The sequence below is a fragment of the Parambassis ranga genome, chromosome 16 (assembly GCF_900634625.1).
Source record: "Parambassis ranga chromosome 16, fParRan2.1, whole genome shotgun sequence".
Lineage (NCBI taxonomy): Eukaryota > Metazoa > Chordata > Actinopteri > Ambassidae > Parambassis > Parambassis ranga.
In genome coordinates, this window is record NC_041036.1 from 12,152,149 (window position 1) to 12,176,112 (window position 23,964).

The 23,964-nt window shown below is 44.0% G+C and overlaps 1 protein-coding gene across 3 annotated transcripts; it reads right to left on the reverse strand.

Annotated features, from left to right (window-relative positions):
• Positions 1-1,027: 1,027 nt before the first annotated feature.
• nr4a3 (nuclear receptor subfamily 4, group A, member 3) lies at positions 1,028-19,683 on the reverse strand. 3 transcript variants are annotated; one of them, XM_028426147.1, is made up of 9 exons: positions 19,304-19,683; positions 16,733-16,903; positions 15,781-15,862; positions 12,344-13,170; positions 8,036-8,165; positions 7,211-7,374; positions 6,920-7,119; positions 4,443-4,621; positions 1,028-2,860 (listed from the first exon to the last, which is right to left on the reverse strand). In XM_028426147.1, the coding sequence occupies exons 3-9, from the start codon at positions 15,842-15,844 to the stop codon at positions 2,598-2,600; spliced, it is 1,827 nt and encodes a 608-aa protein (XP_028281948.1). In that variant the 5' UTR covers positions 15,845-15,862; positions 16,733-16,903; positions 19,304-19,683; the 3' UTR covers positions 1,028-2,597. The 3 variants fall into 3 exon arrangements, with proteins under 3 accessions (XP_028281948.1, XP_028281949.1, XP_028281947.1); XM_028426148.1 differs by lacking the exon at positions 15,781-15,862; XM_028426146.1 differs by lacking the exons at positions 15,781-15,862; positions 19,304-19,683 and adding an exon at positions 17,444-17,628.
• Between the last annotated feature and the right edge of the window lie 4,281 nt (positions 19,684-23,964).

The window sequence follows — 23,964 nt, forward strand, 5'->3', positions numbered from 1 at the left end:
TGATTATAATATGATTTGTAAAAAAAAAAACAAATTCTGCTCTTAAAAGGGGTCATTTTACAATTCTGATCAACTGCTTTCTGTGTGTGTGTGTGCATAAGCACTGGTGTGTTTGTATGTTCTAATGGGACCTCTAATTAAGACTCTAGGCATCTGCTATCTGACCGGACTGATCGATCGACTGTGAGACTGACAGCTTGCTGCATGTGTGTGTGTGTACATGCAAGTTTGAGTCTGCAGTTTTGTTCTTCAAGCTCTCAGTTTCTTCTTATGTTATTTCATATGTAACCAAAAGGTTTTTCCTGTTTGTTGATCAAACACATAAAACCCCCTGAAGAGTATGAGGTGATTTTTATCTGTTATATGCAGAAAACACTTACTGAGAATGTTAAAAGAATTTCACCGTTGATAATAAAATAACATGTTATATAGATGCATTCATATATAATGTGGGAGAAAATGTGTTGTTGTGTTGACACCTCATAGAGTTTATATGGTGCACTCCACACTTGAACTTTACTCCTCTCTTTTTTTTAAAGCACAGATAGAGCCATTCACAATTCCACTACCACAGCCACTATCAATCACCTGGCACTGTGTGTGTGTATATGTGCTCATGCTGTTGTGCAGGACGGCAAGTGAGTGATGGCAGTGACAGTATAGACGGCATGCGCTGTGAAATGTCACCGTGCCGATCGATGGTGTTTAACGAGGCTGGAGGCTGATCTGGACCTCATGCTAACATGAAGCTGTCCTCCTCCTCCTCCTCCTCCCTTTCTTCACTCCCCTAATCCCCCTCTACTCTCTGTGAGAGCCCGAGGGTCCCTCAGGAGAAAAGACGAGGCCTTTTACCTGTCAAGAGGCTTTTGTGTCTGACAAAACACACACTCGCATGCACACACACACACACACACATTCTTTATAAACTTGACTTAAGTTTGGTCTTTTGTTCACTTTTAAAAAGCCTTGAAACATTTTTTTACACTTAGTGTAAATTAGTCATAATTAAAACACGGGACTCAGTGGATCAGAATAATCAGAACTAGTTTATGATTTCAAAGTGCTGAAGAGAAAATCCAGTGAACCAAAGAGAAAGAAAAAAAATCGAACAGGAAACTCTAACCAAAGAGGGACAATGAAAAAACAGCAACTTTTTTTCTTTTTTGTATCTCTTCTTCAAAAAACAATGCACAACTCGTACCACAATATTTGAAAAAGCTAAAAACACTTCAAAATATTAGTTTTGTATATTTATATTTATATATATATATTTAAATCTATATATAATTTGCTTTTTTTCATTTTAAAACTGCTGCTGTGAGTGTGTGAGTAGGTGGTGGAGGCCAGGGGAGGTCCCCATGGAGCTGCGGTCTGAGACACAAACACAGGTCGAGCTGTTTTGACAGGCTATGGCAGCTCTTGACAGCTTATAACACACCATGCATATGATCCTGGCTTCTTCTAAGCGTACACACAAAGACAGTATGCAACTGTGTCCTCCACACTCTCACACACAGCCTCCACAATAAAAATGAAAAGAGAAAAGAGCATGTATGTGGAATGTTTCACCCCTGGACGTACAGCTATCTGTCGAGCACCCTCCTCTCCCTGACTTCCGGCTGCACTGCAGGCGAGCAGGTAGGGTGTGTGTCTGTGCTTCTAGCCCTTCTCAGGGTGTAAGTGCCTCAAAAGCCAATTTCTGTCCATGTTCATTCCCCCATACTCCTACTCGACCTATGATTTCAGAATGAGTTAATAAAAAAACAACATAGTAGAGCAAGTTCAAGTCTGGGTGACTCAGTCATCGATCGTTAGTGCACAGTATCTCCTCTGCTGTCTAAAGCCACACGGAGACTGTCTCTCTTTCTTTTAGCTAATGAACAGTACAGGACAAGTCTTTGTATTAAAATAACTTAGAGTTTGAAACAGGACTGGTCCTCTTCCGCCTCTTCCTTCTGTGATGAGATAGCACTTAAGAAATTGCACTTGTAATTAAGAGCCCACCTCAACAGCCGCTTCCATCCATTTATAAAATATCTGCGTCCTGTTTTTGTCTGCTTCTGTCTATGCTCAAGCTGACCTCTGACATTTCAGTGTGAAAACACCCCCCTTCCTGCCTTCAGTTGGGGATGACTTGTGTTTCACTGTAACATCTTTGAAAACAATCTGTCGCACTGACACCTCTCCTTGACTCTTCGCTAAAAAGAAGTCCTCAGACTGTTAGAGCCAGGCCAAAACACAGATCAACAGTACTCATAAACTTGGGTCCTTTCTTGTTTTGCAGAATGAGCTGTCACCCAGACGGAGAGGGGACAGCAAAAAGTCATTTTTCTGTAGTCCATCTTAGCCTCATCATCCTTCCCCGTGTGAGAAAAACAGGAGATTCAAATAAAAAGTGGTAAAGCATTTAACAATAGTCTTTTATACATGTGAAAAGCTTGTAGATGTTGTCCATTCGACTGAAAGGTGCTCGTCTGGTTGTCCCGTTGAGCATTCGATTGGCCGCATCAGTCAGAAGGGAGCGTGACTCCTTGGTGTGGAAAAGGCCTGAACAGGATGTGACATGGTTCTTTTCTCTGCGTGATCCGCCCTGGCCATCAGTAGGGCAGAGTGTCCAGGAACCTGTCAATCAAGGGTGGGGGTGGTACCAGGTCCTCCAGCTTCAGGTAGAAGATTCTCTGAAGGCCCTGGGTCCTCTGAGAACGCAGTTCTGCCCTTAAACCCAGAATACGACTCAGAGGAGGTGCTGCCTTGGACGAGGAAGAAGATGGGCCACAACCCAGGTGGTCTCTGAGACAACATATGACCTTATTCTGCAGCTCCTCCACCCTCTTTGAGTCCTTCAGACCCGGGACCTGCTCTGTAGACAGAAACCATGAAAAAAAAGGACGTTAGACAAAAATTAAGTCAGAAAAATGAAAAGAAATGCACACATGTATACATGCATCAGACCTCATTCAGCTGAAAGAGCATTAACTACATCTTCTTTTATATTGAATTCCACCTCATTAGCCTGTATGGCTCATGTTCTTAACAGGCTTTAACCTGTCTCATTCACTACAGATCAATACTCAGTCTAACCTAATAAGCCCCCTGCACACTGTGTACCAACACATGTCCACACGTGCAATGTGTGCACCTTATTTAGAATTCATGAACATATTTTAAACATTTGCAAAAGACACAATTTAAAAATTAGGCACTGACACAAACAACTGTGCTCAACCAGCTGATTATTTGGTTTTGTGAGCAGCCAAACGAAATTAAACACACACACTGTGCCCATAGCAACTCCAGTGGCACTCGTACTAGGCTTAATGTGACACTAACTCATTCTGCAGAGAACAGGGTGTCCAGCCCCCCATGAACACACACACACACACACACACATATATATATATATATATATATATATATATACAAGTATAAACCTGTGCTGCAGGGAGGCTGTCACTAAGACCAGTCTCACTTTGAGGTATCCATTATCTGAAGCTTATTTATTGTTTATTTATGTGACTCTTTTGTTTGTTGTGTTTGCTGCTGCAGAGTCACTCCAGCCCTCCTTTCACGGTGGCTTTCAGACCTCTCACACACACACTTTCACTTCCCTGTCTTTCTTCCCGCACTCGCTATCCCTCATTCTCTATGTGCGTGAGCTCCTGGGGAGAGATCGATGACTGCCTTTCTGCACAGGCCACTCTGAAAGCAGTCGATCGCCTGGTGGCTCTGGTGGCTCAGTCATGGCTATGCGCTGTGTGCTTTGCCGAGGTGGCAGAGCGCCACTGTGAACACTGCAGACGCCATTCCAGAGCTGTGCTCCACGGTGGGCTGGTCGATCAGGCACAGAGTTAAGTGCTCCCCCAGAGAGTGAGGATGGCGTTGGGGGGCTTAGAGAGAAAAAGAGGTGGAGGAGAGGAGGTGGTGGGGGCAGGGTGAGGTAAGGAAGCTCTGGAGCAAGGGGAGGGAGTTTCTACTAACTGCACATTAATGTACAGATTCTGATGTGAACGTGTAACCATTAATCGCAGGGAAATCCTCTGCCTGCTTTTAATGCATTTTATGGACAACATCTCGTCACTTCTGCTGCTTTAAGATGTGTCTTCATTCAGAAAACAGACTTCAATTTTTCACGCATGTTTACTGATTAGAGGGCCAGGTGTGTGGCAGGTGCAGCAGGTGCTTCTAGGTATCGGGTTCTTGTTTCAGGCTGAGATGTGCGAGAACAAGCATGCACATGTCTTTGAGCGCATATGTGACATTAGTGGATGTATCCACCTGATCGCTGTCACATTGAATCACCCACAGGAAAAGCTCTGGACAAACGGGAAATAATCTTTTTGTGTGCATTTTTTAGCAACATGTATAAATGATTAACATTTGTGTGTAGTGGAAATGTAAGAAATGTTATTTTTCTAAATTTTTTTGAAAGTTTCTTTTGTTACCTGTGAGCAGTACAAGGGCAGCCAGGCAAGCAAAGGCAGAGGCATCCAGGTTTAGGCTCTGGAGGTGGGTGGAGAAGTCTCGAATGGAGTCCAGCCACTCTCCGAACCCACGAAGGCACTGGAACCTGTGCAGCACCAAGCCGTTACAGAACACCAGCTTATCCTCTGACAGCATCGACCTGAGGAACAGAGAGAAAGAGGAGAGAAGAAGAGATGTGAACTAGTTAGATCTCAGCTCCAATGAAACGCTGTATTTTCCCTCATGTACTGTAAATATAGCTTAAGATGCTGGGGCAAGGAAACAATTACAATAAAAACAATGAGAAAACCTGGCAGTGTGTGCACTCACACAGAAACGGGACACACATCAAACACAGGCATGCATCTGATTAAGCCTGTGTTTTCCAAATTATAGCATTTTAAAACATTCCTGTGTTTCCTTGTGGCAGGGTGGGGTGAAGGGTTAGGGCAGAGGGCTGCTCTGTATGTGTGTGTGTGTGTTTGCAGATAGGTAAACTGTTATGGTTTTAATGTGCCCAGGCTGTGGTGTGCAGTGGAAACACAAAGCTTTAATGAGGAAATGAAAAGACTTCTCAGATGTATTTAACCATCACTTACTCACGACACACAACATCCCACTTCATCAAGCACAGAGAGAGAGAGAGAGAGAGAGAGAGAGAGAGAGAGAGAGAGAGAGAGCAGTGAATAGCAGAGGGCTATGACTGGTCTTTATTAGTGTCTTAAAGAAGAGCATGATCCTCTTTGGAGGGAAAGAGCGAGAGATGCATTATAAGACAAATTACACCCTGCACAAACATCGGTTTAGCAGTTATGACGATAAGATGCGATACCATTTGTCTCTAATTATCCTTACTACAGTTTTAAAGAGGTACTCCACCCACCCTCTGATGCTTCCATATCATCAAACAACAAAAAAACAGCACTGCCTGTCAGTGTGTCTGTATCCTGTCACATAATAAATTGTGTTAATTTAAGAAATGCAACAGTAAGGAAATAAAATCTGCAAACAGGTGGAAACATCGAAAAAACTTAACCGAAGAAAATCCCCCACTGATACACTGACCTAGAAATTTGGTTAATGTTTTATAATGCTATTTGAACCATGTATGATGGTATAGCACATGAGCAACAACAAAGAGACATGCTGGAAGACAAGCAAACAAGGCAGATGCACGCACGCACGGACACACACACACAGCTGGATGTCTGCCACGCATTCCACTCACCCCTGACTACACTATCACCACGGTAATCAACCAATAACCACAGAAACTGTTTGGTAACGGGGTGCTTACAGCAATGCCAACCCAGAAGAGTGAAGCAAATTTACTCTGTGCACAATAAACACACACGCACACTGACACACGCTTGTGTCGAGGTCTGCAAGGCATCTAGGTTCAACACAGGGTCAACACAGGGCCGCCTCTACACTGAGATGGTAGTGTGGACTGCAGCTCTCATGGAAGACAGCGAAAGTAAGACAGTACAGTGTTTGTGTGTGTTTTCCTCTGTGCCGTGGGAGTTTGGCTGATGGGAAGATGAGCAGTGTGAACAAGCCTGAGTGTGTGTGTGTGTGTGTTTCATAGAGGTCCCTATGAGTCCACCCTTTTAGCGTGAGTAAGAGTCCCAGCCTGATCCCACTCCTGCTGCGACTGTGATGCCACCACCCATCCTCTACCCACCCTGCACCTGGACCTACACTGGGAGGAGGAGAGAAACTTGGGTTTCTACATCATCAGTGTGTGTGAGTAAGTGTGCTTCTGTGTCTGACTGTATTGGTCTTCTGCCCTAGACGACAGTGCAGACAAAAGGATGAGCTTGTAGCTCGCCCCCCCTCTTCCCCATAAATTTAACCAGCCACATGCCTCACAAGAGCAGACCGGTAACCCAGGGTAATTCTGAGGCAAAGATGGGCCCGGCCAGTCATAATGGCACCACAGGTATCCACGAGTCAGACACACACATGCTCACACACGCACACACACTCATTGGAAACATGAAGTAAATGAAGTCAATTCTCTTTTTATTTCAGTCAGCTGAATTGAATATGTATTTTCTTCCATAACAGCCCTTTTCAGTTTCTCAGCTGACCAGCTTTTAGATGGAATTGATCCTGTCAATTTACAGTTCACAATGTTAGCACAGTTTTAGCCTGCAGAACACACACAGAGTGCTCTGTGCGTCAGATATCAGACGAGCGGAGCGGAACTCTGTGGGTGTAGCTGCTGTCATAGCTACAGACTCCATTCATAATTTGGTTCATATGGCGATTACTCAGCTCCACTCCTACTCTGGACATACACCAACACAGCAGCACATTGCTTTGCAGGCACAGTTACACGCTGTACTGTAGTGGTAAAGCATGTTAAAAAGGGCATGAGGTGCCAAAGGAGAAATTTCTGAATTGTTCACATCATTCATCTGACCATTGTGTGACTTTATGTCGGCCCTCTTACCTGTGAGCCAATCGCAGGACAAACAGCTCCAGGAAGGCCGAGTCTATGAGCAGGTTCTGATCATCGCGCTGCAGTTCAGAGAAGCCGGGCAGCCGGTCAGCCCAGCGCTGTGTGGTCTCCATTGAGATGGTGAGCAGCCTGTAGAAGAGCTGGATATGCTCTGCATCTGAGGAGGAGGACGGAGGGTCGGCAGCACTGAACTGTGGGATACGAAGAAAGCAGAGAAGTTACCAAAAAGACTATTTTATCAATAAATATGTTAATATCTCTGAGTGGAGTTTGTGGGTATACCTGGCTGTAGTCAAGGTCACGTGGTGTGCAGTGGGAGTAAGCCCTGAGCAGAGCAGAGAGCAGGCTGAGGGGTGGAGACGGAGGAGACGTCTCTGTCTGCAGGGGGCTCTTTGGTTTGGAAGGCAGACGGCCTCTGCGCCCCTTCAAGCTATCAGTACGTACCACTGTGAACCAGAGAAAGAATACAAAAGGGTTAATTTGGAGGTGGTAATATTTATGCTGCGTGCACAATGAAGACATATCCTCTAACTGAGAGGTGTGATATCAGTATTGGAATTTTGACAGACACATTCTCCACAACTATCCCAACACAGGAAGCAGCAAGCCAGCAGATGGCAGTGGAGCTGTTCTTGCAGAGTGTAGAGGTGTTAATCCAATAGACAAATGTCTGTGTTGTGTGGGTTTATTTGCATTTACATATGTGTCTGTGCATGTGCAAGTGGGTGGGGGTAGTACAGGACGTGTGAGACAGGTGGTAAACCTCATGGAAATAGGGCATTATGAGTGTCACACTGATTCTACACATCATCAAAACACGTCTGCTGATGATGTGGTGACACATGGGAGTGGAGGAAAGTGTGTGAATCTCTGATGGTCACCTTTGTTTGTTTACACACATCCTGGGTTTAACGTGACTTACTAGTATGTTTCCTACTTTCATCCTGTACTGGGGATGTGTGTGATGCTACCAGAGGTCAGGTCATTACCGGCCTATTAAACTCTGATTGCAGAAACAAACTTTATATGGAGGTGTGATTGATGTTGCGTGACCAGGACATATGTGTTATCCTGTCTTTGTGTGTGTGTGTGTGTGTGATCTCCTACCTTCCTTCACCATGCCCACACTCAGACACTTCTGAAAGCGGCAGTACTGGCAGCGGTTGCGCCTCCTCTTGTCCACCGGACAGTTCTTACTGGCCAGACAGACATACTTGGCGTTTTTCTGCACGGTGCGCTGGAGACACAAGAAAGAGGCATACCGATAATCAGCCTCCAAACACAATCAACGCCCAATATTTGATTTGTTTAATTCAATTTCTGTTTTTTCCCCTTCTTCATCAAAGAATGAAAGCAGAAGCTCGCAGGTCAGATTTTAATTACGTGCTGAAAGGCGGCGGTGACATCAGTATAATTAGATAAAATTAATTTTCCAACAAGCCTCGCCTGCAGGAGGGACAATTTTATTAGCGCCAGAGCTGACAATAGGGATCGAGTGCGTGGCGTGCCGAGCCGGGTCCCGTGAGGCGGGGGGGACAGCGGCCGCAAGAGCTGCGTGATCAGATTGTTTGTGAAGCTCCCGGGTCAGCTCGTGGCACCTTCGGGGCCCCGCGTATCGCGCCTTCCTCAATGGGCCCCGCGGGAGCTGTTTTCTCCTCGGCTGGCTCGCGCGATTATTACTGACCTTATTAAAATGAAATCAGAAACGGGCCACGTGGGGGCCGGGTGCGCTCACCGCGTGGATGAAAGACAATAACAGAACCGAGACGATAGTAAATGCCTTTGCTTCCGTGTGCCCGCGCACCTATGGGCTGATCCCACGTGTGAAGGGCTGGATAAAGTTGTGCATGAGGCAGCAGAAGTGTCATTTATATGTTCATCCAACGAACCTGTTATAGCGCAGCATGAGAATGCAAGGCAGTCCTGTTTAATGCGTTCACTTGATTATTATTTATTATAAGTTACACCACACATCAACAGGCACATTATCAGTTCTTGTGTAACCCGCAGAGACCTCCAGGGAAATGCTGCCAATCTGTAAGACGTCTTTGACAGAAAGATTCAGTCTCTTGAGAAAGCCCTTGCCTGGGGTGCAAATCCAAAACAATTACATAGACAAAATACAACTACATTATAATTACTGCCATTTGCAACTGTTTGCATTTTAAAAGCTATTAAACTGTGACTCCAGTCGTCCGCTCAGACAGAACCAGAACAAGCTGTAAATTAAAGACACGGAACACACGGAAAGTGCCGAGGCTTCATCTTTTTTTCTTTAACGCCTTTAAAACACATCAAAACAAATAAATCCAATTAGGAACCCCTCGCGCCACACATGCCCGTGCCCCCGGGAGACCAATAACACACCAATTATTCCATATGCTCCGGCGCGAGTGCGGAACTGACGCGTAATAGGCGCCAGTGCCGGATGAGAGTGGTTGCTATGGCACCGCAGATCGCTGTGAATGTCTCCCTCTCATCCCTTCAATGGTCAGTGACCCGTGCGCGCGAGGATAAGTTAGTTATGGTCATTAATGTGGTGGAGGGAAAAAAGCGTCCGTTTAGGGAGTCCGAGTAGGTAAAGCTGCGCGAGAGGCTGCTTGATGCACAGAGCCTCAGCATGCCAGCATTTATCTACACATTCACACGTTTGCAACAAAGAATCAAGACATTGTGTCCACAGTCCCAAGACTGTTGAATGCTAAGCTGAATTGAGGTTATATGGGGAGGAAGACGAAGTCCCTCTCTTTGGTGACCACTGAGCTTAATTCATAAGATAGCTGCCACCAAGAAAAGCCTGAGTTTGCAATGGTCAATTAAGGTTTGGATAAATTAAGCTCTCACGAGTGAGCACTGGACTGTCTCCTGCTGTCTGCTGTCTTTATCCACGACTGTGTGTGTATGTGTGTGTGTTGGGGTTCTTGTGACTTTGCCTTCTAATAAGCAGCTGACTGGCGTCACAGTATAGAGACACTATCAGAGCTAATGCTGAGTGACTAAACTAGTATGTGCAGGTGGACAAACACACAGATCAGATTATTTTAGTATGATTATCAAACCAGCAGATCCTTCTACAGTATTTAGGTCAACCTATAAAAGTGTGTGTGTGTGTGTGAGTGGGCGCTGAAAAGTGTGATGTAAACTTTGGTATCTCATCTGCTCAGTAATTTATTGTGTTTATCCTGAATTTCATTCAAATGACCATTCCTGATTGACTTTGCATCAGAAACATAGCTTTTGTGGCTGCAAGAAGTTCATTCAGGAAAAAAAGTTAAATTTAGGAATAAGTTATGTGCACCAATGGACACACACAGGCTAACAGAAGCACACATGCTGTGGGTGTTGTGGGGGCTGGATGGAGGCATGCAGAGGCAGATTCTTGACATGTAACATGTGCTAATAGCCCTGCCTTAAATTAAAAGCCTTTAGGGGCTCTGCCTCCCGCACCCCACACCCCCTCCCCTCCCCTCCCCCCTCCTCTGCTCCAGTCCTCTGTCTATTTGGTGGCAGTAAGTGAAAAAACATGTAGGTTTTCCTTCCTTAAAGAAATAACCTGAAAGTGCCTAGGCATGTGCACAAACATATGTCTGTGCATCTCGGCAGTATGCTATTGTACTGTCTTCTTTGACTGCCAGACTGACACCTCGCATCCTTTCAGAACATGCTGTGCAAGCGAATGAAAAAACAATTTGGGTGCAGTCTGTGTATTTTGACTGTTAAAAAAACACAGCTGATGTAGCTCAACATTTAGCACATTGCAGGCACAATATATATATATATATATATATATATATATATATATATATATATATATAGGTAATGTCTTTGTTTTTGACAAGGTATTATTCTAACACATACATTTTAATTTTAAAATTCCTAAATTCTGAATAGGTTTGCTAAATTAATGGCAACATTGAATGGAACACATTATTCAGCCACAAATAATAAACACAACACTTGTTTAAGAGCTAAAATTAATTCACCGGGAAATGTGCTTCAAATTGCAGTAATGAAATAACAATAATTTACAGCAAGCATCTACTATGGTTTAATGAGTAATAACTATTCATGGATGATTAAATGTAATCAGGAAAATATTTTAGGGGACAATAAAACCATCAGGATAATGGAGGTAATGTGCCTGAAAGTAGTTGAAAACCAGCAGGTGTATTAGTTTCCTGGGTTTACTGACTGACAAACGTGTACATGTTATATGTTTTTCTATATGTGTGGGTGTGTGCATGCTTGGCTGCATCTGCATGTATGTGTGCACGTAAAGGAAACATAGCAAGGTTTGACAGGCTTTGTGGCCGTGGAGTGCTGCAGCAAGCAGACAGCCCGCAGCCTGCTGCCACCAGACACTGCTTTCATTAATTACTAAATAAAAACAAATTGTGAAACTAATTGAAAAGAAGGATAATTCATTTCCACCTACCAGAGGCATTATTCAATTACTGCTGTGCTTGCACCCTCATCCTTGCTGTCTCTTAATTTTCACTCTCTTGTCTCATGCAACCAATAGAATGCTTAACAAGCGTGCTGGAAATCGATTTCATTCCGTGCAAAGAATCAGCTTCACTTATATAATATATATATATATATATATATATATATATATATATATATATATATATATATATATATATATATATATATATATATATATATATAACTTAACTGTCACTGAGAGTGAGTTTACACACATAAACCCAAACATCTATACATACATATATATTGTGTATATGTGACAAAGAAAGCGACTAAAAGCTGCCTCTTGGTGATGTTATACTGTGTGTTAGTACGTGTGTGGTAACATGTGATGTGAGACACCATGTTTAGAAGTGTTAGATTGAATCATGTGATGGACCAAATTTCAAACTGACTCATATCAGCCCCAGTATTATGTCAGTGAATTGTGGTCAATGTTGTGGCACAATGATTCACTACAAATGTGCTGAAATGAAACAGTTTTCCTCTGCACACTCGCAGTACTTAATTTCTGAGTGGCTCAGCATCAGACATGTTTGTCTGAGAGGAAATGTGTGTTTTTTTTTTATCAAGAAATGTCTTTTGCTCGCTCACTCACTCACACACGCACGCAGCCCATGCATACGTACAGTTGCCCACTTGGTTGCTGAGAGAGACGACCCCTGTGGGTGTGTTGTGCTTTTGCAATGACTCTAAAGACAATTTAGAAAGCGCCGAAAAGGGTGTAGAGTGGGAGCGAACAAGAAAATAGTTTCAAATAAAATACGTCAGTCATTTTGCAGCCAGTTCACAGATGCTGGAGGGTTTAAGGGGAAATTTCTGTTGTGAATATTTGCATTTGATGTCACTGAAGATTGCTGATGATTTATCCTGAATGCTAGAAATCACAATAGTCTAAGATAAGCAGTGAAAAGTTGTTGTTTTTACCTTGAAGAAGCCCTTGCATCCCTCACAGGTGCGCACGCCGTAGTGCTGGCAGGCTGCATTGTCCCCACACACTGCACAGGTTCCTTCACCTTGGGGCCCGCGTGGGGGAGGTGAGGGGAGGCTGTCTCCTAGTAGAGGGCCACAAGGCCCAAGAGCCAGGGAGCGGAAGGCAAGGCTGCTGCCTCCAGCCCCACGGTGCAGCTGATACATGGGCTGCTCCAGGGGTGGACCGTGAGGATGGGAGACTGATGACGAGGAGGAGGATGAAGAGGAAGAGGTGCGAACCAGTCCTCCTCCTAGACTCTCATAGCCACTGCCACTGCTGTGGGGGGGTGAATGCTGGTAGAAATGTGGAAAGCGAGGGGACTTGAGGCCCGTCTCCAGGCCGGAGCCCAGAGCATGAGGGTGTGATGGAGGAGCCAAGGAGTGCTCCTCCCAAAGGAAAGAGGTACCAGGTTGGGGTGGCAGAGATGGGGTGGTGGGAGTGGAAGGGGGGGACTGTTTAAAGTACATGGTGGAGGAGGACATGGCCTCCAGTGGTGGGGCAGTCGGGTAGCTCTCCTCCTCCTTTTTGATAGTTGGCCTGTGTGTAGGCATCTGGTAGAGGCAGGAGGACTTGGGCTCATAGCTGCCCTCCACAAAGACATTGAAGCTGGGGAGGGAGGTGGTGGCGGCAGCAGAGATCTCGCCCCCACCAAGATCCAGCTTGGTGTAGTCAGGCGTCATGAGGTCAGAGCTGTAGCTGTCACCCTGGTAACTGAAGGACTGGCCAGAGTACGCTGAGCCTGGAGGGGCGGGCCCGTACTGAGCCTGCACACAGGGCATGTCTGCCAGAGAAACACAGCACACGTATCGGTTAGAGCTGCGTGGCACATCAGGCCACAAGTATTCCAAAAGCTTTTTATTTCAGCAGCATTTTAATGGTGTTAGTCCGGCTGTATAGCAACAATCATCAGTCAGATGAGACAATTTAATTACATATTAGTTAAACTCTAGAAAAGCAGGACAGATGCACAGGACAGGGGAGACTGCAGTAAATCTACAGGACAGAGGCAGACTCCAATTGGAGGCACATGCACACAAAGGTAAACAGGGCCAACAATTCAATGCGGAATAACTAAACATTTCTGCACAGCTCTATTGGAACAGGCAGTTTTTTCAGCTCTTGAGGTTTCACAGATTGCACCTCAACGCACCTTTCAATGCACAGGCTATAAAAAGCTTTGAATAATTCTTTCCATGTATTGCCATTTACTTATTTTCCTGCATTAACACTTGCACTGAGCATATTAGGAGCACACACACACGTACACCTCAAACATCGCTGATTCTTCCACAGTTAGTTCAGTTAAAGAAGCTGCAGTTCATCGCTGCACGATTCAGAGGCAGAACGGGAAAAGCAAAATCCAATCCAAGTATCAGTGTGTGTGTGTGTGGGTGTACTCTGGTTAGTCAGATGGCGAAGTAGATGAGATTAAATAATAATGGAACCCCATGGTGGTGCTGGATACTTGCTGACCCCCCCCCCCAACACACACACAACCAGATGCACACACACACACACACACTGATAAATTCAGACAGATACACAGACAGATATTTCCTCTAACTGCTGCAGACGCCAGTCGGCATGTCTTGAGTTTCCCTCTTGATTTAATTCTGTCAAAGTCACAGCAACGGGCCACTACTTCAGCGTCGTGAGTGCGTGCGTGTGTGTGTGTATACTATATGGTCTTTTTGTCTTATCAAACCTCTTACGTAATTCACAACACCTGCGTGCCCGTGTGCGTGCCCGTTTGCGCTCGCATGTTTGTGTGCGTGTGTGTGTGTGTGTAGGGGCCAATCAGTCAGGAGTGTCAGCGCAGCCAGGGTTTTGTGGTGTTTGCTCGTCGCTCCTGAGCGGGGAACTGTCAACACAGCGCTGCTCCCATTGACGCCCAGCATGCGCGCACTCTGCCGTAATCACCCCAGTCCGCTGCGCGTCATGTTTGTCTAGTCAAATACGGGACATATCGGTCCTGCTGTCGTTCAAGCACTCACAAATACCTCCATCCAAGCAGACTCATTTAGGCTCCGTTAGGGAATCACTTTTTTTTCAAAATAAAAGTTCCTAATAAAATCCGTATTTCTCTTTATTTATACAAAACATTGACGAAATGGTTTGAATGGATATTGCCTGAAACTCTGAGTTTGAAATCGTATCCACAAACCACATAAATGTTACTCATAGCAGAAACAGGCAGAGTGACACATTTATTTAGACGCAATTAAATTATGCCTGAGGGGCAGCTCCCGTCATCTTTTGTATTTTCAATCTGTATATATATTTAAAAAGCCTTCAATAAGTGTCTTTTGTAAAAGACAGATTAAATATAAAAGATTAAATGGAAGATAAATATACTATTAAAAATAAAATACACTAATAACCTAAAATAAGGTTTAAGAGACTACACAACATTTTAGAATATTAAAATCTAAATAATTTAACTACAGCATATGCAGACAAGATGACAATATTAAGCTGCAGGATTTTTTTTTATTGAGGATATGAGTCAAGCTGTAGGCCTATTGTACGTGTGCTTGACGTCATTAGTTTTTTTTGCATGTGTGTGAGTGACCAGCTCTTAAACCCACGTGGAAAAACACACACATGGGCGTCATGGGGCCTTTCTGAGCTATACCTAAAGACTATTTCAACAGATTAAACATTAGAGGAAGAAGGGGGGAGAGTAAAAATGACTTTGAGGAGAGTGGTGAACTCTGTGGCTGTGTTGTGTCAGTAGGTCAACCCACAGATCACTATAAGACTTACTGCACCTGTCATGCTACACCAGCACACACAAACCTTTAAAGACTGCAGAATAAGAGAGAGACGAAGCAGTGCAATATCATGTGTGTCTCTCTGTGTGTGGAGAGGCTTTTGATGAGTTGTTTTCATACACCAACACACACATTTTCATCACTAATGATGTTCAAGATGTCAACATGGACCTGCATATATACTCAATCGGCTAATAACATACACCCTTATCCTGAAAAGAACCTGTAAAACCACTTGTGTATACAAATGTCTCGCCCTCTTTGGTGCTTTACCTTTGGTGGTGTGCTTACTTGTCACTCAGTTAAACACTAGTACTCACTCACACACACACACACACCCCTGCATGCTCACAGGCTTTGCATCCTCTCTCACAAGTTCCACAATACAAATCGAGTTGTATCACTGGAACATCTTTTATTTTTATGTCTCCAAAGCTGAGACAAGAGGAAACCCTCTCCCACTCCAACATCACCATTAGATTGCCATTATTAAGACTTTCATGCAAGTGTGTGTGTGTGTGTGTGTGTGTGTGTGTGCAAGCAGGAGGACAGACAACCCAAGCAGAATCAGACACAGGTGGTGCAGCAAAGTGAGGCGAAGGGAGACAGTCTCTAACCTCGAGGTGTGCATTTCAACTGGACAAACTGCAGCTGTTCCAATAACTGAGTGCGCTTGTTCATTGTCAGAATGCCATAGATCTAACAGATGAAAACATGAAGTTGCAGACATAAATACAAAACAGTTTTATCTTTTTTGTCAGTGAATTATGAAAAAAAACGTTTGAATTCAGTGGTTTTCATATGCACGCACAAACACACAAAGCACAGGCACACAATTACAACACCAGTGGCTTTTTTCTGTCAATTTAGGTATTTAGGTTTAATGTCTGAAGGGTTTATTATTAGTTATCTATTCTGTTTTTTAGGGACAAAGATGTGAATAAATTCTTACTGAACAAATATACTCATAGTACAATCTGCCTTGTTTTAGTCATTAGGACCTTTAAACGTGGTGTTTAGTCATTCGGGGGATGGATGTGTGACAGCTTCTGCATTAAGGTGTGACTGGTATCTCTTATCTTAATGATTGAAATGTCACCTCAGTCCGCACTTGCCAGCCGAAACACCAACACACACATGAGTTCAGAGCTGCAGCTCACGCGTAAGGAAAAAGGTCACCAGCATGATTTATCATATATATGACTTTATCATATATCTGAATAAAAAACAAAATCAGAAAAATACTACATTACTGAAAACTAACTTAAAATATGAGTTCACGTTTAACGCCTGATTTAATCCCTGAACTGAGTTTATAAGGGGGCTGTCCTGCAGTTTTTATCTTTAATAAAACATCAGTAAACACCTTTCGCCAGACTCGCCACAATCTCTGCACAAAAGAGACATGACGTGCTGCTTACTACAAAGCATCAGCTGAGAAAGAAAGAAAGAAAGAAAGAAAGAAAGAAAGAAAGAAAGAAAGAAAGAAAGAAAGAAAGAAAGAAAGAAGGGTAATGAAAGTAAAAGAAAGTGTGAAACTGAAAAAAATACGGGTGGTCGTTTCAGTACCTGGTGAAAGAGCTTCGCGCTGAATGGTGCTGGGTGTCCGGGATTTAGGGGTGGCGTGGCTGCGGCCGGGACAGGGCTCCTGGAGCGTGGAGGACTCGGCGGGCGTCACAGAGGGAGTATCCGATCGCCGGGGCTCCGAGCTCGGCTGGACGCGCTCTTCCGAACCTGTGCCTGGGTGAAAGATGTCTGGGTTAAAGTCGGGTGATGTGGCTGCGCGCAGTGACATTCAGAACTTAATGGTAAGCAGTTGGTTCGTTATTTCTGATGCCCAGATTTTGCGCTGCGTCTCCAGACTTTTTTTACACCCCCTCAAAACACATTTGCGCAGTTTACAGACAAACAGGCATCGAGGAATTATTTGGCACAAATGTAAGTTTGATGAAACAAACAGATGTGTGAGCACGACAGGATGGGATGACAAAAGACAAGTTGATTAATACACTAATCCACACTGAAACAAGTGACAATTAATTATTTTCACAAAACATAGGTAAATTCTGACAATAAATATGACCTTTAATCTGTGATACAGACAAAACATTGAGAACCACAACTGAGAACTTTTAGCTCATTTCAAAACTTACACTTACGTGGGCGACGGGTTTCATTCTAACCTAATCTGTGCTCCGTTATTATCCTAACTTAAAATGTGCGCTTCCAAAGTCATATTCAAACATGCAAAAAACACACACAACTTCTACAAATACAGACCTACAAAAGTGACAACTTTTATAAAAGCAGTCTGCGCCAGTGCCTCCAGGCCATCGTTTTTCCTGTGAACCACCGCATTCGCCTGCTCAGGGTTCATCCAGAGGGAAAGACAAATCTAGAAATTTTGGAGAGTCGGACCTGAAATCAGACCAGCAGGCTCCTGTGCGCCGTGCGCCTCCAACTCTCTCTCTCCCTCACTGCAGAAAGGCGCACTGTGGCCAACAGATTTCAAGGCCCAGAGCGCCCCCTTTCTGTCACACATATATTCTCTCCTGCTCTCTCTCTCTCTCTCTCTCTCTGCCAGACACACACTCAGACCCTCTGTGATACGGTCAAGTTAGAGACTACCCGAGCTCCAAATGTGCGTCTTAATAGAGCATGTTGACAAGCCACACAACCCGTAAACGACTCTCATGGCTACACATACCTGCACCCTGTTGTCTTTTTTTCAAACTATGAATTTACAGGCCAATTCTGAGAGCAAACACTCATGAATTCCTTTGATGGTTGTTTTGGTAGGTTATGCCTTCTATTTAAATGTTTTATATTTGATTATGAAATATTATATCTTTGATAAACCACATTTTCCCATACAGGTGTGAAGTTCAAAGTGTAAGTGCACATAAATGTGGCTCCTCTATGGAGAGTGAAAGGACTGAGAAATAAAGTGTCTTCACTTAAAAAAGTAAAGTGAGGCTTAGAGTCTGTTTTATTTTTCGCGTTTGTTTAATGGACAGACAGGTCCCCCTCTCGGCTCCTTCTCAGGCCGACTCGGCCGGTGGGGCTCCAGCCCCGCGCGCACCGGTAACCAAGAGAACCACATAAGAGCTGCAAAGCACGCGCCCCGGAGCGCCGGTAGCCCCCGGTAGCCCCTCGCAGCAATAATCCTGGACAGCGCGAGGCTTCCAGCAAACAGAGAGAAAAAGAGAGGACATAAAGGAGAGACCCGAGAAATATGTGAGTACTGTAAATCAGCCCTGAGAGGGAGACTGTCAGACGTGCCTGCGTGCGTGCGTGTGTGAGGAAGAAAGGTAAAATCAGCAAGTTAGTCAAGTACCTCCCTGTCATAAAGGAACACTGACAGTCTGTCAGTGACAGCTGTCGTAGAATCCAACGTGTTTTAAGAAATCAGAAATTTGATGTGGCTCCGTGGATTATGGAGTTTTTCTCTGATCAGTGGGTAAAGGGTCTGTGTCCTCATGAGGTCAGGAGACAGTTGCATTGGTGTGACTTAGTTATGAATTAGCTTTAACCCTGAACAGTAGGCTACACCATACAGATGTATAGGTTTTATTTGTTTAAAAAGTGTAGTACTCACAGGCGTAAACTCGCCTCACACACACAGTAAAAGACTAATAAATCACTCATTAAGAGCACATCCTCCCCAGAAAATCCCACAAAAGGGCCCGAAAACATGGCATGAAATCAAAGAGCATTAACTCTCCTCCCTCAGCTCCTGCCTGAATGTAGGTTAGACTATTCTCCACTCAGACCATTTGTGCGTCTGACTCCACTATTCATTGTGCGAGTGAGAGGCATCTCATTTCCATGACAACCGGAAAGGATATGATACCTTCCCAACGCAAATTAAATTCGTATTCAGCTTCATCTACGGGCACTACACACACACACGCACAGACACACACGCACTGAGACAATGTGAGCAGATGTGTACACGTATATGTGAGGGTGACATATCAACAGGTTAGAGGCACAAAGTTGGACAGCACGAACACAGAGAAACCATAAAGACTAAATTCACCATGACATGTGATGCAGGTAATGTAAACATGAACACGCGCAGTCTATCTGGCATGTACGGCAGAATATCAGTGAGTCATTCATTCATAGTTTACTTACTGGTTTGCCGTAGCGGTTCCGTCTTTACATGTGGTAATAACCTCGCATGAAGTATCCCAGTTCCATCCAGAATACTCAAAAGAGTGAAAATAATGAAAAGAAAAAAAATGTTTCTAAAAAAATTCACTCTTAGTGAAATCGGAGAGGCATCGGTGAAAAATACAAAAAACTTTCGCGTACTTCGTACTGTTTCCGAAGTACACAAAGTAGAAAAATGAAAATGTAAAAAATAAAGATCTAACTCCCGACTGTAAGGAGCGTGTCTGCGTCCGTCCCCGTGAGCTGAGCGTGTCAGTGCTGATGAGTGCTTTGCAAAGTGTTGGGTTGTAACGCGGGTTTGTTTATGTGCGCCGTCTGAGGGGAGAAAGTCAAATAGCACATTTATGTGGGCTCTGCCTCCACATAGAGCAACTGGTATGCGCTACGTCAATGTGACGCCATGGGAGAGGTGACGTCACTCTCTCCCTCTCTCTCTCTCTCGTACAGTATAAGCCTCACACTCTGTGCCAGAGACAGAGAGGTGGAGAGAGGATCAGAGGGAGCGAGAGAGAGAGGCGGTTGGTTTGATGGTTGTAGGGGAGGAAGCCGAGGGGGATCCGGCAGGCGAGTTTGCACCATTTATACCAGGTACACAGTCCAGATTGGATTGTTTTATCCCTAAAATTGATAAATCAAACAACTAAGTAAATGATCAGTTTAAGACTCCCCTCACACACACACACACACAAACACACACACACACACACACTATATTGTCAATAAACACAATTAATGTTTTCACACGAATACTTACATCCACTCCAATACTATTCACAGCAATATTGATCGTTGTTCTTCATCATAGGTATCATCGAAAAGTCATAAAGCATTTTTACAAAAAAAACATTTACTAAACTAAACTAGACTGTTTTGTTTACACTTCGCCTCATTATTTCTGGTACACTGAGCCTGTATCAGAGGATCCTCAGCTACAGACTGTGTACCTCGAGGCCATAATAAATCTCTGCCATGTCATCAGGTTACTGCACAGATATTGAGCAGCACTGTCAATATAAATCAACTTGTTCTAGGCTCATTTTATGACATTTATTAAACCTAACTAATTAAAAATCCCAGGTGGAAAACCATTTTTATGTAATGATCCAATTTAGAAGTTCTCACCATATTCGTCAATACAAATCAATTATATTGAATTTAGGATAATCTTGTGGAATCAGACTGCAATCTTATTACATCAAGTAAAATTGCATCTTATACGATGGTAAAACCTCACAATGAAAAAAAAACAAAAAAATGTTTTGGCTTCTTGTTTAAAAATATGTTTTACTTTGACCTAAACCAAATAAAACTGTTTAAAAAAACTACGTGTTGAAAGAAGTGTTGAAAAATGTAGTAATTACTGAGGAAATACTGTCACAAGTCAGTTTGACGGAAAGACAGAGGGCGCCTTTCCGGCGTGCTCAACAACCTCAAAATTAAAAAGTACCTCCGGAGTCGCTGAGATCAATAATTCCCAACAGCCAATCACAAGGCGCGTTTTTTTCGGTCAACGTCCTAAATCTGACCAATGATGAGCCCCGGGGGGGCGGGGAAAGCCTTGACGCACTGAGGCTCGTGATTGACGCAAGCCTTGTTACTAATTTTAGCACCTGGCCGACGGAGGCAGAGTGAGATAGCAGAGAGTCCATTCATTGTGCCGGGGCGGGCCCGACTATTTTAGCGATGTGATTGTGATCCAGCCAAGCCAAATATAGTCGTAGACAGGTATTTTTAGCCGGAAAGCGTGTCCCCGTTTTCATTCGGCAAAGGCGACCTGAGCGATATAGGATACAGTTTGAAATAAAGCTCGGCTCCAAAATCGGCACAGTCAGTGTTTACCTGCTATTCAGCTGGATAGTTTTACAGTCAGCTGATAGCAGTCATACCCAGAGAGGAAGGATCTGTCGAGAGTAAATCTCACAGCCACACACAGGCTTCCTCTCACTGCGGGGGAAAGGGGTGGAAAAGACCCGAGGTCGTCAAACAGACCCAGGCAACAGGTTTGTGAATGTGATGGTTCGCAGCTTCGCACAGCACCGCTGCTTCCTCCTCAGGCGTGTGGCGTGTTTGGCTGCAGGCGTTACTGCTGCTGCTGCTGCTGCGAGAGAAGGTGTAGCTGTTAGGATAGAGAGTTGTAAACTAAAAGTAATTCATATTAGGGGAAAAAAGTTATAATGTGCGCTTTACTTTAATGTCTGCCCTTGCTTCTACACCTAAATACGATAGAAAAGTCACACAATTGTCCACAAAAACGTGTCCAAAAAGACCCCCACCCGTCTTATGTGCAGAATGTTGCAGGAGATCCAACATTCCTGCTTTCAAGTTGTAACCCACTCAGAGTGGGACTGAAACACCGGTCACAGTCCCATTGTGTCACAGTTAGCTGCTGGGCGTGCAGATCACATGCAACGCCTGAGGCATTCTGGGCCTCAGTTAGATGTGATTTATTCTTTAGAACTTCCCATGTGCACTCTGTTCATGCTTGTCCAGTGGTCAATAGTGTGGAGTGTTGTTGCTCCCACTTAATCCCTGGTTCTGGTGTCTGCAGGGTGAATAATGCACCTGTCACCAGCCTGATCTGAGTCTTATCCGTTTCTTTGGTGCCATTTCATCATGAATATCTACAGTAAATTAGAAATGGACCTAAATCCAGGTTCTTCAAAATAACATATTAATGCTGGCTCCCCCCGGGCGGTTCTTTATTTTATAAAAGGTGCTTTTGTAATGGTGAAATATGGTGTTGTTACTTTCCTGCATTCTATGTTTTATTATCTATAAGTGGTTCTTTAAATGATCTCATATACATCTTTATAATTTGACTCTCTCTCTCTCTCTCTCTCTCTTTCAGGGCCTCAGCTGCCTCGGCTGTGATCTCACCATGGTGACGTGTAATCCAGATTAACCTGCTCTCTTATTCCACCAGACATGGAAGTGATTAGAGATTATGACCGTGTCCTTTTAATAGAATTGGATGTGTGGGTAATCAACTGCGTCCACCAGCGTCGCGTGTCAGGTGACTCACTCACACACACATAGTCACTCTCACACAACCTCTGTTTTGGCACTTTGGAGGACATTGCATTGATTTGCACGAATTCCTTGAAGACTCAGTGTACTCTAAACTATAACTAATACATGCTTAACCTCAAGATTAACCAAATCCAGAAGTCTAAAATTAAAGGTTTAGTTTATAAAAAGATGCCAATTATGCTTCTAAAATACCCCAACAATATAAATATGTAAGCTGACCTCACGTTTCTGGACAAACGTCATCAGGTCAGAAACAAAACAGGAATTTTAATCGGCCGAGCACAAGCATGTGTTTTGTTACTACAAAATGTACTAATAGAACACGCTGCTGCAAGTGAGGACTGTAGCCTCACGTTTATAACGTGCCCACTGTATCAGGTGAGCCACACTATTTATTTTCTTGTAATCTCCATCTTTATGCTCTCATGTTGAGGTTAGACTATAATTAAGTAGAATTTTTAAGCACAAATGTCGCTTGCATGCACCCGTGAACCTTTCCTCCTACCATGATTTTTAATTTCTCAACCAAAATCCTTTGTTTATACCTTTTTTTCTTTGCATCTGCTTGAGTCTCTGCCGGCTTGTCAGTGTCGTCTAAGTAATGACAGAGGAAGCTGCAGTAACAGTTGTTGTACTGTATACACAGCGGCTGAGCATCTTTAGGCCTTCTGTACAGAGCTGCTGGTGAACATATTGCACCAAGACACACTGAACTCTGTCTTATCACAAAGCAGAAGTAAAAAGTGATTGTGTCAGTTTGAATGAGCTCTCTATGTGTATGGCCAAGGCTCCAGCACTCAGCGCTCTGGTGACACTAGAGAAAGAGGAAAGAGAGAAAAAGAGAAACAGTGGAAGGCTTTTATCTTGGTGTCACCAAATCTGCTCCAACTGTACGTCAGAGTGCAAGCGAGGACCAGAGGGGGTGGGGGTGCGGGGGAGAGGATTGCTGTCGCAATGGCAGCATGCTCAATGGTGGCATTCTTCCCTTTCTGTGGGGACACATACACACAGCTTACACCAGGGGATTCCCCCAGGACTACCCAAGTAATACAACCCATCACTGCCTTATCACACCAGTGCCCAAAGACAGGAGAGAGGAGTGTAGAGAAGTGTTTTCATGAACCCCCGACACAGGAGGTGTACTGTAAAGGATTCTGGGGTGGCACTGTGAATGCAGGCCAGTCCCATTTTTGTTTTGGATGCAGTTCTCTGTGTTAAAGGAGAACATATTTGTGTATATAAGCATGTAGCCCTTTCACCACCACTGCTCATCCACACATTTTTTTTCATTGTAAAGCTTCACTAAGTTGCTTTAGGGGTGTGTGTGTGTGTGTGTGTGTGCAAAGGCTTCATTTTAAGCTTGTGCATTTTTGCTGTCAAGTCCACATCATCCTCTATCACCCCTGATGCTGTAGAGAGTTGGAGGCGTGTTCTGACAGTAGTAGTATTTCAGACTGTTTAGTCCTAATGTGGTGTGACTAGATCATCTCCCTGCATCAGCACAGAAGCCTTTCCTGAAGCACTTGTACAGAAGCTTCTTTAAGCGCCATTATGAAAGGAACCATACATTTAAGCCTCTCAATCACATTCAT

What these genes read in the sequence shown, in the direction of transcription:
- nr4a3 (XM_028426146.1), bottom strand. Translation starts at nt 17,540, where the DNA reads ATGAACCCTGAGCAGGCGAATGCGGTGGTTCACAGGAAAAACGATGGC. An exon ending in AAAAGTTGTCACTTTTGTAG is followed by an intron (nt 16,904 to 17,443) that starts GTCTGTATTTGT and finishes TCTTTCACCCAG; the next exon opens with GCACAGGTTCGGAAGAGCGC. An exon ending in GTGACCTTGACTACAGCCAG is followed by an intron (nt 7,120 to 7,210) that starts GTATACCCACAA and finishes CGTATCCCACAG; the next exon opens with TTCAGTGCTGCCGACCCTCC.